The sequence below is a fragment of the Populus trichocarpa genome, chromosome 1 (assembly GCF_000002775.5).
Source record: "Populus trichocarpa isolate Nisqually-1 chromosome 1, P.trichocarpa_v4.1, whole genome shotgun sequence".
Lineage (NCBI taxonomy): Eukaryota > Viridiplantae > Streptophyta > Magnoliopsida > Malpighiales > Salicaceae > Populus > Populus trichocarpa.
Genome location: NC_037285.2, coordinates 32,600,809 through 32,615,835, shown reverse-complemented (window position 1 = coordinate 32,615,835; position 15,027 = coordinate 32,600,809). Strand labels below are relative to the sequence as shown.

The 15,027-nt window shown below is 33.4% G+C and overlaps 1 protein-coding gene across 1 annotated transcript; it reads left to right on the top strand.

Annotated features, from left to right (window-relative positions):
• The first annotated feature begins 10,277 nt into the window (after positions 1-10,277).
• LOC7492010 (ethylene-responsive transcription factor ERF062) lies at positions 10,278-11,896 on the top strand. The gene is made up of 2 exons (XM_052446687.1): positions 10,278-10,587; positions 10,857-11,896. The coding sequence occupies exons 1-2, from the start codon at positions 10,489-10,491 to the stop codon at positions 11,742-11,744; spliced, it is 987 nt and encodes a 328-aa protein (XP_052302647.1). The 5' UTR covers positions 10,278-10,488; the 3' UTR covers positions 11,745-11,896.
• The last annotated feature ends 3,131 nt before the right edge of the window (positions 11,897-15,027 follow it).

The following is a 15,027-nucleotide window of genomic DNA, read 5'->3' as shown; positions in this document are numbered from 1 at the left end:
TTTAAGCATTTTATTGTGGACTGCACAGTGCAGTCTACAGTGAAAAAGCTGATGCCTTTAGTTTTTTTCTGGCTTTTTTCCTTTTTCTTTGTTTTTTAATTTACTTTCTTAATATTAATTTTTTTTTATTTAATTATCAGATTTTTATGACACGGATCTCGGGTTTGACGGGTTAGCCCAGTTAATTCTGGGGTAACCCGTCAATTTTTTTTTTCTATTTAGTTATCAAACTTTCACGACACAAATCCAATGTTTGACGGGTTAACCTGGTTTGAAGAGTTAACCCAGTTAATTCAGATTTTTTTCTTTTTCTTCATTAGTTATTTTCTTCATGTTGGTTTTTTTTTTTGTGTTTTTTTCTTTTTACTTAATCTATTTAATTATCACACTTTTATGATAGGACCTTGCAGCCAGACCCAAATAATGAGTTTCTAGTACAGCTCATGAAAACTCTCTTTTAGACAATTACTGCACGGTTTGCTTATTCTTAAGAATCACCTCATGGCTGTTTACAGAAGCATTCAGTAGTCTCCCCATTGTCTAGAATACAATGGACTAGGATGTCACTATCTTAAAAATATTTCTATGGATGGATTAGAGTTCATTGCTGAAAATTTATTACTATTCAAGCATTGGCTGAATGTGCTTTTAAACCACCATTTGATGGGTTTAATTGCACTTTGGTGTATATTCACTCGGATGCACAACTAGGGCTTTCTTATATGTGTGACTTGAACACATTACTTTGTGAAATTGGATGCCTGTAGCAGTTTCTCTGTATGACACGGTTACTGTATTCTGAACTTAATCATAAGCGACCTAATTTTCTTTTAAATTTGAGTAGGGCTTCTAACCTAGAACAGTAAATCCCCATAGATCATGAATATTGGCCCTTTTCAAGGTATAAAGTATCTAACTGGAATTTCATTAGCTTTTTCAAACCATGTGCATTATGGGGCCAAGTTAGTCAGTTCATCTTAAAGGTATTAGGTAGGAGAATTGCAGGCATTCACAAGGCCAGTAAGGATTTTTTATCCACTACTTGTTGATGGTTTTCATTTTGATGGCAATATTGTCTAGAGGTATTACATAAGAATAGTGTTGGTCGGTTTGAACGGTTTTCATTTTCATTCTTTGAATGCACCACAGGCTACACTGTGAGCATCTATATCTTTTGTAGAATGTCTGCAGTCATTTGAAACTCATGGTTGCTTACTAATGTTTGGACGTTTAGATTTTAGGACTACTTAAAGATTACTTTGTTCTTGTGATAGACTTTGTTTTCAAAGAAAACATTGAACATTTCTCTCTCCCGTCTCGTACAATTATTATTATTAACACACACTAGAAAGGTAATTGCATTATTTGTGGTTATGAGGAGTTTCTAGTTGTGCCTACATTTTCTGTAGAGTTTGAGGAGGGGGAAACCCCTGCCGATCACTTACAAATTACAATATACGTAAGTTTGAATAAAAGGGGCTTAGAAAAATAGATAAATAGGTGTGAGGTGAGCTTAACAAAATTTCAGGCATTTCCTTGACGCGGCTGTCCCTTTGTCCTAGGGCTCTAGGCTTTGCATAAACCTGCTCGTATATGTTGTGAATACGAGGAGATAAACTAAGTATTTTTTTTAGGACCAAGAAGATATTCTGGTGATTCTAATGGAGAATAGGGAGATTAGATTTTCTGAGCAGTTAGGCTGTGGAGATCAGAGTACATATTTAGCAATGATTTGAAAGATATAACAGCTAAATAGCATCTCAAATACCTGCGTTTTGTTTCATGCATAATTACGGTCAGGATGTGTTTGATTAGCCTAAATTATTGAAATGGCTCTTCATTTCTGGTCTTTTTGTGGAAAACTATTTAATCCCTTACGTTGGCAAGTTACGAATCAATGTGCCTCTTTACCTCAAGTGGGAATTAACGAAATGAAGGAATTTGCAGAGTTACCGTGGAATTCTTCGGTTCAGCTTGTTCCGGAGTTTCTCTTGTTTGTATATGCATGGTAATTGGTAGTCAAGCATGTTTTGCAAATGAAGGCCATTGATTTTGACCTCAATAGCTAATTGGAGCAGATAATCCCATAAAATTAACTAAGAGAAAGAACAGGGATGATGATAATGGCCTTGATTGCAAATTATAACACTGTTATTGACAGGTGGTGGAACAATGGGTGTCATCGTAAGCCTTGGTTTTTAAACTGTCAGAATAACATGAGCCTCTTTGTTTGGATCTTATCATTGGTGGAAATGGGAGAAGGAAATTCTTGGTCATTGAATGCCCTATACTGCAGATCCTTGGCTTAGATCATTTTTGCATGGGGCGCATTTGTGTAAAACCTAAGCATGGGTCGGTGTTGCTACCACCACTATTTTACAGTGCAGTCTCTACACCGCCAGGGTTAGTTTGATCAACCGCCGTGTATATATTGTGAATAAAAGTTAGGGTTTTTAAATTCTAAGGTTAGATCTAAGCGAAATTTAAAAGAAACTCTATTTTATAAAATCTTCATCATTTTTATTTATGTTAGTTCTAAAATTCTTTATAGAAGAGAAATTCTAATTAAAACTAAAATAAAACTAAAATCTTTTATAGTAAAGAATTTCTAATTAAAATTTACCTAATTAATAGAATTCATCTAGCATTAGAATTACTAACTAGTAAAATAATAATTAAATTAAAAGTCCTAAGAAAAAAAATCAAAGTACAACAAGGTAAATAAAAACAATCTCGTGCAACTCCCATTTTTTATTTGAAAGCCTCTTCGATCTCAGATAATCATGAGATTTTAGCCCAATAGGAAACAAAGCTTTCAAAATTTTCTGGTAAAATTTTAGCTCAATCTAACAGTCATATTAAAAGTTGTCTAATTTACCAAATTGCATCCTAGATTTTTCTGTAAATTCTTCAACATCTAAAAATCTTATCCATTAATGAAATAATATAATAAACATTATTACACCAATAATATTGAAAAAATTTCCCCACGGTAGTCCCCTTCACTTCTAAAAAACATGACTTGAGTTACCTATCAAGAATTAAACATTTCCACTCCAACGAATAAATACTTCAAATATAGCATTGTAGCCAATATATTCACGAAGTAACATATCTTTGATATAGAAACTTCAAATTTTAATTTATAATGTGTGCATGCTAAAGAAAAATTTATATTTAATATTATACTTTCTGTTTCTATAAAGTCCACTTATAGGTTCCTTCATACATTCTTTTACTTCAAACTTGATCTTATTATTATCCATGACTTCCAATACTTCAACTTTTGTATCTAAAGCAACTTCAAGATAATCTTTCATAATATTTTTAGAAGAATTATTAGAAATTACCATGCCCTCCATGTCCTTGTTTACAAGATTTTTAGAATTGCTACAACATATTAATTTAGAAGCTTCTTGATTTCTTCTTCTGTATTAGTTGATAAAACATCAACAATTAGATTAATATTTGCAACAATATTATTGTTGTCACTATTGTGATATTGAAACTGTTTACTTTGAAGAGACGACAACTCCTCCATAATTTTCTTACTTGCTATTTTAGAAGGTTGAACAAAGGGCAATAATAGCAATCTAATTGCTTATGTACCCGATATAAAATCTTGTTATAATCATCTTGTATAAACCTCAAAATTAATGATTGTTTCAAATCTTGCCAACATAGAATTAAAGGCATATCAATACGAGTTTTAAAGTCTAGAAATTCAAACCACTATTCTCTAGCACTATAAAAAAGTTTGTGTATGACAAGTTCTATCTTTTGATGATAAGAGATCTTGTTGAAATACAAAATAAACTTTCAACTCTGTTAACCGATTAATAAATCTTTTTTTTGAAATCTCCTAGAATGAAATCTAATCAAATTTATGAATAGGTTTGGGTTTTGTCCAACCTCAAGGTAAATATTTAGGAAAGTTTATATACTCTTCATCATTTTTGTTTGCGCCTCCCTCCCATCAATTGAATGATACGTTTCAAGTTAGCCAACATTATTGTTGTTGTTTGCTTAAAACAATTTAGTTTTTGCGATTGGATTCCTCGCTTTCTCCTAAGCATTCATAATGTCCCAGATAGCCTCCACTCTTGCATTGGATACTGGGTTACGGTAGATAATAGTTTTTGTTTTAAAAAATAAACATTCACACTTGAAAACTGTGACAATTTTTTTTTATGTCTCAATTTATATTTATATGATCAAACATATTTATTTATATTTCTATCTTAAGATACTAATCCAGTGCAAACTTAATTATAACCACTGTCAAACTATGCTGCTGATTTATGTGATTTTGGGAATTCGGGTTTCTTTTACAGATGGGCACCCGCAGGCCACTCTAAGCACCATCAAATTCTCAAAATAATAGGGCAACGGTTTTACTTGGGATACCCACCAAATCATTTTTGGATCAAGGTAGTATTACTTCGTAAAACGCAACTAATTGGTATTTAACAGAATAAACTCTCCAAAACAATAAGTTTTTTTTTTTTTTTTTTATGATGATTGCACACGTATAAACTTAATTTGTTTCCGCCCTCAAACGAGGCTAGGTTCTTGGACCCTTCTATTTGATGTTGGATTCAATTTTCAAGTTTCCGGGTCTGACTCTCCTTTTTTTTGTCCTCCTCTGATTCTTCTTGTTCTTGAGAGCAGAATGCAATGAAATGATAACGTAGGTTGGCAGGTACTAGGGTTAAGACGCAGGCACAACTGCATGAGGTCACATTTCTAGTTGACTCCACATTATAACTTACTTATAAAAAGTCTGAAGTCGAACTAGCTAGGTGCAAGGGCAGCTAGGGTAGATTTTGAACGATTCTAAATATTGATACATCGGATTGGGTATATGATTTCTGGAGTTTGACTTAGGGTGGTAAGTAGTGAGAAGAAGGCCGATAGAAATTTCTTATAATTAAATACAACAATTCGAAATTTTTTATTTATTATTATCTCTGTATCAAAATGAGGTCCAATATTGTGGAAGTTTTTTGAATTTAACGTGCCATGACAACCACGGCGCCAGTACTCATCAAGAACATTATAATTGATCAAGAACCTCTCAATCTCATGATGCCATGCGTTTTCATTCTCCTCCCGGCCCTACGTACAGGCAGCTAGCTTCCTCTACTTGGCTCATGCCTCACATTATTAGCTATCTATGTAATTAACACGATGTTGTTTTCATTTTAATTTTTTATTTATTAATATGGTTAACTTGTTTCATTCGTGATCTGAATTTTGCACTGAGTTATCCTCAAATCATGTTTAATAACTATTATTTTTAGTTTCATAATTCAACCCTTCCTATAAAACGTACTTTTCTTTGTACATCATTACGCCTTAAAAAAATAAATTGATCACAAGTCCACTAAGCTTGCTTGTTAATTTTTCTTGTGTGGTCCTTAACATGCAAAAGAACAAAATTCATGAGAAAAAAAAAACCCTAAAACAGCAAGTCAATGATATAATTAAGAAGTGCTGAAAACATTTGCTTTGTTGGAGTTGTTGTGGCAGCTATTGCATTATCATAAAGGATGACTTTTTGTGATGAGTTTGGCGAGCCATTGTGAGTTCAACAAACTTATCCTACGGGGCATTTGATCAGGGCTGCTAATTATGATGAGTTTGTTTAAGAGTATGATATATGTTATTTTTAAAATGTTTTTTTATTTGAAAGTATATTAAAATATTTTTTTTATTTTTAATTACTATTAATATATTAAAACGATCCTAAAACATCAAAAAATTATTTTTTAAAATAAAAAAACAAATTTTAAAAGTACAATTGAATCGCAATGCCAAACAGGACCGATGAGACAAAATGAGGTGCATAGTCTATTAATTATCTCATTTTCTAACTTTTTATTTCACCTAATTTGAACTTTAAATCGAAATCCTTCATTCATAGGTAAAAGAATATCATTAAATCACTTTGTATATATTTTTTAAATTAATTAATATCACTAAGATCCCCATGTCTAATTAAAATAGGTCCACAATCTTTCTAATTTTTCTATCTTCACCGGCTATGACCAAGACTGATTTTATCCCAAATCACTTGTGCTAGAAAATATACCTATTAAACATCCCTATTTATTCCATTAATTTGCACTGCTTTATATATATATAAAAGTGAAAGATTAGTGGTCATGGATGGATGACTACAAACATTTTGAAACATGTAGCGACCCCATTTGCAAACTGCTTGCTCTATACATACGTTCGTTTTGTCTACCTAACCACTGTTATTCCGGTGACTTGGCCCACTATTTTGGCGATAACACCATTAACTAACTTTGTCTACTCTAAACCTATCATTAAACTAATCAGTATCTGATGATAATTATAACGGTGCTAATGACAGTGACAACCATGCATGTTTATCATCTGAGATGGTCGCCAGAAAGGGCACTTGGGTCTAGCTAAGGTTCTAAATTTTATTTAACTTGCTTGTACATTGGTAGATGTCATGATGGTGCTCATGAGGAGATAGGTTAGTATAACATAGTTTTCTCAGCATAATGAGGATAACATTTTCTATTCTATCTTGCTTAAGGGTTTGCTGGCATTGTTAGAAAGATTCATACATCCATGACCTGCCCCACTGAATGTTTATGCATCAATTTATCATTTCGCTTGTGGGTTTTATTTAATTAATTGGATAAAATCAATCAGCCAGCCAATAGTATTATATATTGTTTCCTTTGCTTTCTTGGGATTAATTAGCATGAAATAATAAGATGATGAGAATGATTGTAATTTAAGAGGATTAGTGGTAGGTTGGTAAAAGGTTACCGTTTATCAACACGGTGCAAGATAGTAAAAGCATTATTTTTGATGTTTTTGCTGGTGAAATTAATGCTGGTGCAAGAAGAGTGCACCGCGTTGCCAATCAGGCATAAAGAGATACATTTTAAATTTAAAGATAGATTCCCTTCCTAGATAAGCTCTTCTATTCATATATAATTATTATTATTAGAAAGAAAAGAAAGATGAAGTGGCCGGTGTAAAACAAAAGAGAGAATCAGCAGTTGTACAAGAACACATGCATGTACCACTTTGATCATGCATGCAGTGGTTTTTATCTTTAAATTAGTGGGTCATGTTAGAATATTATGTATGATATTGCGGGGCTGTTTAATTTAACAGGATTAGAAGGGATAGCTTAAAAGTGTGGTTATCCAGGGGATGAATTGCCTGGTGAAAGAAGTTTTTGAGAAACCTAAAAAGATAAAGTAGAGAAGATAAAAGCAAAAGGGAAGTTATCTAGTCAAGGTGCTGCACAAGACATGAAGATGTTGTTCTATTTATGTTTTTTATGGCCAGCTTAAGTTCGATCCTTCAAGTACACTATTTTATTTGATAATGCCATGAGGCTTAACCCACGAGGTTTTGAGAGAATTTGTGAAGTTTAGAGGCCAAATTGCAGAAATAATTAATTGTCAATTAGGGCATAACTCTCTCTCTCTCTCTCTCTCTCTCTACATCAGACCACATTCGTAGAATATTCACCTAGCTAATTGTATAAAGGAAAGAGTGAAAGATAGTGCAATGAACAACAGTCGCATTTGTGTTGTATACATTAGATTATCATGTCTAATAGACATATAGGTCTGTTAAATGTCCAAATAGCCTCAACTTTGAATCCTTTCTTCTTTGTTTTTTCTTAGAAAACAACACTTGTGTGAGTTGGCAATCAATTCCAGTCATGTTACCAGTCACTTCTGAATCAAAAACTTTACAAGTTCGTCTATGAAATGAGGGAGTGGTGGGAGGGAAGTAGAACAAGGAAGGTCATTAGAAGAGTCTCAGCATAAGGTATTTTAGACTCCATGCATGATTTTCCATGTACCAGTCGCTCATGCCTGTTCCACATGCCCATTTTTGAAACCTAAAGGCACAGTGACGTGTGCAAAGATGCATATTTTCATTCCCTTTTGTTTTATTTCAATATTGTTTTGAAGGCATAATCAACTTGGCGGGTTGGTACGAGACTAGACTAATTTGATATCTGAATTGATTCAGGTAAAAAATAACATGATTGATCAAGTTAATAAACTGAATTGATTTAATGATCTGGTCGACTTGGATGACTTGTTCAAATTTACTTATTAATTTGTTGATTTTTTTAAAAAACATTTTTTAAATCAGAATAACAACCTGAATTGACTTAGCCGACCTATCCAAACCTTACCCTAAATTTATCCTAAATCTAGTTTTAAAACTAAGTTTTATTGTCTTGAGGCCCGGAAGGAATAAAGAAGTTTGTTAAATAATGGCGAAAAAGAAAAACGGGGGAAAGCAACATTGGAGAAACATGGTTTCATGTCTCTACTAACTGATGATCAATCAGACAGATTAAGTGTTTAACCAAAGGACCATATGTGCTTGCTCTATAAAATAACAATGACAAACAACTACAGTATATGGAAGAACTTGAACGCATAATATATAATAATAAAATCAGAGCATCCAAAAAGTGATAAATAACAAACCCTTTGGAATTTCTTTCTTTCTAATAGGTATTTTACCTTCCTTAAAATGATTACTCCGAGTGGCTACCTTGAGAGGAGTTAAAGCAAATTAAATGGGTGATTGATATTATAATAATTTTTATGAATATAATAATTTTTTTTCCTGTTTTTTTTTAACCCGATCCGGTTCCAGCTCTGAATCGACCCGTCAGACCGGACTGAGTTTTAAAACTATGCTTTTTACCCTATCTTTCTTACTTGTTGTGGTAATTCTTTAAATGGCTCCAAACACATCTCAAAAGACAGCCATGATATTCATAAAAAAGGGTATATTTGCGTGTTCAGCTTCGGACATTGTTTATATTTAATAGTATAAAAACAACCATGATTTTCATTAAAAAGGAAAGAAAGAAGACAGCCATGATTTCCTCATTTATAAACATAATTCATTCAATTTGGAAGTGAGAACTGCTCAACACTAATGATGTGTTGATGATAATATTGACAATGAAGCTTTGCCAAAAGATATATATATTTAAATTAGCACCAATCGAGACTTAGTTTAGTTTGGCCAACTTTCTTAATCCATAAAGATTAGACTACGCAACGAGCTAGCTGATTTAATTATGCATCAATTATTTGTTTCATCTTTTGCCTAATTTAAATTAGTATCAATTAAGAGTTAATTAGTTTCTTGTTTAACAATTAGCACAAATCCCACTTCAAAATCCCATGAGGAGAAAGTAAAAAGGGGGAGATATATATAACATGTGGGTGATTGAGAAAATCACATGCATGATCATTGCTAAAAAAACACACTAAGAAATATGCCATCAAATTAATGCCAATAGAGGTTCAAGGCTAGCTCTTTGTAGTCACTCTCATGTTATTAGAATATTCATCCATCCCATGAAGGCATGAACCCATGAAGAGAGGTAATTAAGCAAGGAACACTGAGCTGTCAGGTTTTGATTGGATACTGACAAAACATTTTGAAATGGAAAGCTCGAAAATGGAAGGTGGCGAGCTTCTTCTTTTTTTATCGAGCAACACGAAGCTGTCAGGCTTTGATTGGATATTGACAAAACATTTTGAAATGGAGAGCACGAAATGGTAGGTGGTGAGCTTATAACAAGCTGAGATTTGAATCAGTCCGATAACTTCCCTTCCCTTTTATAAAACATAAAACAAATCATTTTAATTTAAAAATTTTAATTTATTAGGTGAAGAAATTTCAATATATAATTTATATTATTTTCTAATATATATTCTCGAGTGAAAATCTTTTGAACTTGAAACTTAAATGAATCTACGCTATCTTGTCTTATTAATTCATTTCAATTAGAAGAGAGAAAGAGTATTGTGAGATTTGAACTTGTAACCGCCTGGTCAGTAAGACTCTGATACTATATCAAGAAATCAATTCAACCCAAAGACTTAATTTATTAGATGAGATCCTAATATATACATGATTTATATTATTTTCTAACATACTCTTTCAAGTGAAAACCCTTAATTTAAATTTGAAATAATTTGTATATACCCACACTTTCTTATGATTAATTTTATCAAATAAAATAAAGATGGTGAGATTCGAACTCATGATGAATTAATCAATAAGGCTCTAACATGATAAAAAAAACAATTTCAATCATAAAACTTAAATTATTAGATGAAGAGATTAAAAGATATTATTGATATTGTTCTCCAACAAATACTTAATTAAATACCCTGTAACAGTCTCACATGACGGTTGCTTTAGCATAAATATATATAACGGAGTGGCTTCATTTACATCATTTCTCTATCTCTCTGTGTTTTTTCTTCAAACAGAAAATAGTTGCTGTTGGTATGGAGGATCAGTTTCCCAAAATGGAAACCTTTATGCACAAGGAATTGGCAGCTCAAAGTAGTTTTCATGGAATGGCAACAGGATCAAGATATTTTGGTGATCCCACCAGTTGGGGTGCTCTAGCTGGGGCTACTTGTCATGTAGATGTTGGAAATAATGGCACGAAATCGCCATCACAATCGTCTCCCGAAAGATTGTTTTCGAGTTCGGAATCGAGTTCTTCGGCAGACGATCTGGTTTCAGGTACCAATTTGGTTGGTAACATCCCTGGATTTGGCAGACAGGATTATTCCAAACAAAATCATGAAAGTTGTTTTATGTCAGGATTGTGTTCTATCAATTCTCCTGGAGGTTCAATATCTGACTATATTGTCAAAGAAAGCTCCATTAATCCTGTGAATTTCTCGGAATATTTTCCAGCACTAAATAACCAAGCTCAAGTATCTGAACCTCCCTCTCCATCTTCCTTATCAAACACATCAAAATTTCCAAATTTGACCTTGTTTTTGCAGGAACCAGAAGCTTTCATCCAAACAAGTTTTCAAACAACTTGGCAAGGATCAAAGCCCAAACAAGCTGTCGATCAACTTGGCAAGGATCAAAGATGTGAGCCTATGTCATTATTTCCAAACACTTCATTCTCCATGCCTCAACTAGGCCAAATTCATTTCCAACCAAGTAATGATTGGCTCAAAATAAATCAAACCTTGGCAAGCTATTCTATTAAGGGATTTAATGACTATTGGCTTAGAACTACGACCACACAGCCGATGAAATACACCGGTCGAAGATTGCAGAACCAGCATCAAAAGCCTTCATTTTCATCAGCTTCAACATCGCCGGGAAAGCTGTTTAGAGGAGTGAGGCAAAGGCACTGGGGCAAATGGGTTACAGAGATTAGGTTGCCGCGAAACCGGACGAGGGTTTGGTTAGGGACTTTCAACACAGCAGAAGAAGCTGCCATTGCTTATGACACGGCAGCTTACATGTTACGAGGAGATTATGCGCATTTGAATTTCCCAGATCTTAAGCATCAACTTAAGGCCAATTCATTGAATGGAACCACAGCTGCCCTTCTTGAAGCAAAGTTACAATTAGCAATATCACAAGGCAACAATATTTCTGTTCAAAAGAAGCACAGTGATGATCCACCACGAACATCACCAGATAAGATTATACATGACATGAATGCTACAAAACCCAAAGGTTTGAGCCAAAACACAACAAGAGAAGAGTTGCAATTTGAGTTGGAAGGCAAAACTGGATGTCACGAAGTGATTCACGAGAACCAGAAAGGTCAAGAGGTTGTAGCATCTGATGCTGAAGCTGTTCAGTTAAGTAGAATGCCTTCCTTGGACATGGACATGATCTGGGATTCTCTTTTAGTCTCTGATTCATGAACGTTTTGCCTTCTTTCTTTTCACATTTAGTATGATGTGAAGATTGTCTAGACAAGAATTTTTTTAAAAAAATTTCTTTCATTGCCAGATATTAGGATCTACAATGCAATCTTCTTAAAGTTTATATTATGCATAAATATTGATGTTCTCTATAGATGGTTTAGTTTTCTTTGCCCTTAATTAATTTTACTCCCCCATTTCTCCGTATCATTTTCCACCTATCTTTAAGAGGTGGTTTGGACAAGAAACATGAAATTGAAGGTTGAAATTAGAAATGGGGAAGACATTTTTTTTGCTACTCGAGTAGATGCCAAATCTGGCATGTGGAGGTTGGCATGCTTTTTATTACCAAGTCAATGGAAAAATAAATTGGTGGGACAATCTTAATTTTATGAGCATGCTCTTTTATATTTGTGGTCGGGCATTGTATATTGAGAAAATTCCATTTGATAATGAGGTCTAGAGCATTGAATAATTAATCTTAAAGGGCTTGTTACATGATTGAAAAAAAATGTTTTTTATTTTTTAAGTTTGAGTTTTAAATCAGTATTAAAAAAAATTATCTCTTTTTAATGCACTAAATCATGTAAAGAGTGCATCGTTAATTAAAACATTAATCTGAAAATATTAGGCAAAACACTACATTAATAAAAGCAAATATATATAATTAATGTAGATGAGCATTGCTGTCTCAACAAATTAGTTGATCGAATTTCAGATTTATATCAAATCAATTTGATTGATGGTATCACTTGCCTCCGTTTACCCGTGATGGGAACAAAATAGGCTTTTGTATCATGGGCTTTCGTATGGTTTCAAAGGAAAAAAATGTCCCAGTAATTAAAATTTGATTAAACCCATCAGAATGTGAAAAGAAAAATCAAGTTGCCTCCGATTTTAATTCGTCATTTTTATCAAAACCATTTTAGTTTTTTTTTAGGGTTTAAGACAAGTCAAGAAGGATTTGAATAATAAAAAAAGCAAAGGCAATTTGTGATCCAATAATTTTCGTTGTGTCTAGTCTTCAATTGAACTTAAAACACGAGTACATGATAGTTGATGCATATTTGCGCACAAAATTTCATGTATTAAAAAATACATTAAAAACAACATTAAAATTACAATAACAAATTTAATTACAAGAAAAAAAAAATATAGAAGTTTTCTTTATATACTTTTTACGGGCACATATCTTCTGATTAACGGTCAGATCTAAATCTTTTTGGATGAGAAAATATTTACACAAGTCCAAAAACTTTAATTAATCGTATAAAATCTTAACTTAATTTGATTTGGTGAAGGGAAAGATTACTCATACGAGCTTAACAACTTTAATCATGTGAGATCTTAACTTGATTTGATTTGATAAAGGATAAGAGTTTGATCATTTGCTTCCTTGATGCACTTGTTCTTTTTCTGCTTTTTTCTATTATTATGTTTGATTTTGTGGCTTTGTTGTCTGTTTATAGACATGTTAGGTGTAATTTACTTTAAATGTTTTTTTATCTAAATGATATTTTAGGAAAATTGATATCAAAATTATTTAAAATACCCTTAGATAAGGATGTTAAAATAAAAACCATGAAATGTATTTAAACTAAATTTTTAATTTAATTTAGTTCCAAACCTAATAAATTTTCAGGTTAGGTTTTGGGTTGACTATCGGGTTGGTTTTCTTGGTGACTTTGGGTGGATTTGTGAGGGAAAGAGGGTAGTAATTGGGACTGGAAAATTTGGCATATGGAGGATGTCGCTAGGTTAGAGATGGCAGTGATTTGGTCCGTTATGCCTCTGTTCCATGTCCATAGCTTAGGATTTATGAAGATGCGTCCTTTCAAAAGCTTCATGATATAAAAATCAGTTCCAAACACACTCGTACACCAGGCGGTTTCTTCCTCAAAACTTAACGTTCCACGGAACCTCTATTTTTTTTAATATACTTCCAATAAAAAACGAAGAATTTGATTGTCCATGTTCAAACTGTTTGACAATCAAAGTTGAAGTTGCAGAAGAAGGGAAGCCAATGGCATGGACAGAGGCAGTGGTGGTTTCTGTGCTGCGTTGGGTTGCTTGGTCTGGTGTAGCGGCAACTGTCGGTTTGCTTGAAGGAGAGACTGGTCCAGTGTTGTAGTGGCAGCTGTATAAGGACTTTGGTGAAGAGATCGTCTTCGAGTTCTTTGATTAAAAGCTATTGTTGAGTAAACAATGGAGAGGCTAGCTAGAACTGACTCTATGGGCGTGTCATTTTGGCAGTGAAGGTGATGATTGTGAGAAGGGACAGGAGGGGTAATACGATGATGAATGTGCGAAGATAAAAAAAGGGATAAATGGTGTAGATTTGATGGGTTTTCAGCCATGAGGGACAGCATCAATTTACTTCATGAGGAGAAAGTTGGGTCTTGCGTTTAGGGAAGCTACAAGGGATGATGATGGTTTGGTCTGGTGAAGAGAGAGACACAGATGGGAGTCCTGATTGCTTGCTTGCTTGCTTGGCATGGCAGTGTGGAGATGTTGAAAAGGAAGGAAGGAAGGAGACCATCACAGCTGGTTTTTTGGTTCACGAGGGGGGCTGTGTGCTTCAATTTGGAGCGAAACAGGATGGGACCCCTCCTGGAATTTTTTATGAAGGAGGATGAAAATTCGTGGCTATTTCTGTGGTAGATTTCGGGTTGGAGAAAGGGGAGGATGAAAATTCGTGGCTATTTCTGTGGTAGATTTCGGGTTGGAGAAAGGGCTTTGTTTTATATATATATATATATATATATATATATATATATATATATTATTAGCTTTCTTGTCTCCTTTTCTCCTAATTTTCTCTCGGTTATTTTGTTTCGAGAGGATTTTTTATTTCTTTTTTTTTCTCTTGTCTTTTTTTCAATCCTTTTCTCTCCAAATTCTCAATTTTTTTTTAATCCTAACTTTTGAATTTATATATTTTATAGGATTCAAGAATTTTACAGTGCATTGGAATACTTCATAGCTAATGAACTTGGGGATTTAGACGAACATTTTCCAGGGGACCTTCAAAAGGCTTGGAGATTCAGTGAAACTTCTGAAACGGGATCCTTGTAATCTTAAAAACCAGGTGGTGATCCTTTTAGGTCATACCTAGTGATATGAAATTAGGTGAACCTTTTAAAAAGGGATCCTTGTAAGCTTAAAAATCAAGTGGTGATTATTTTAAGTCATCTCTAGTAACACAAAATTTGATGAACCTTTTTAAAGAATCTCTTGTAAACTTGAAACTTCGGTGAATCCTTTGAAAGATCCTTGAAGATTT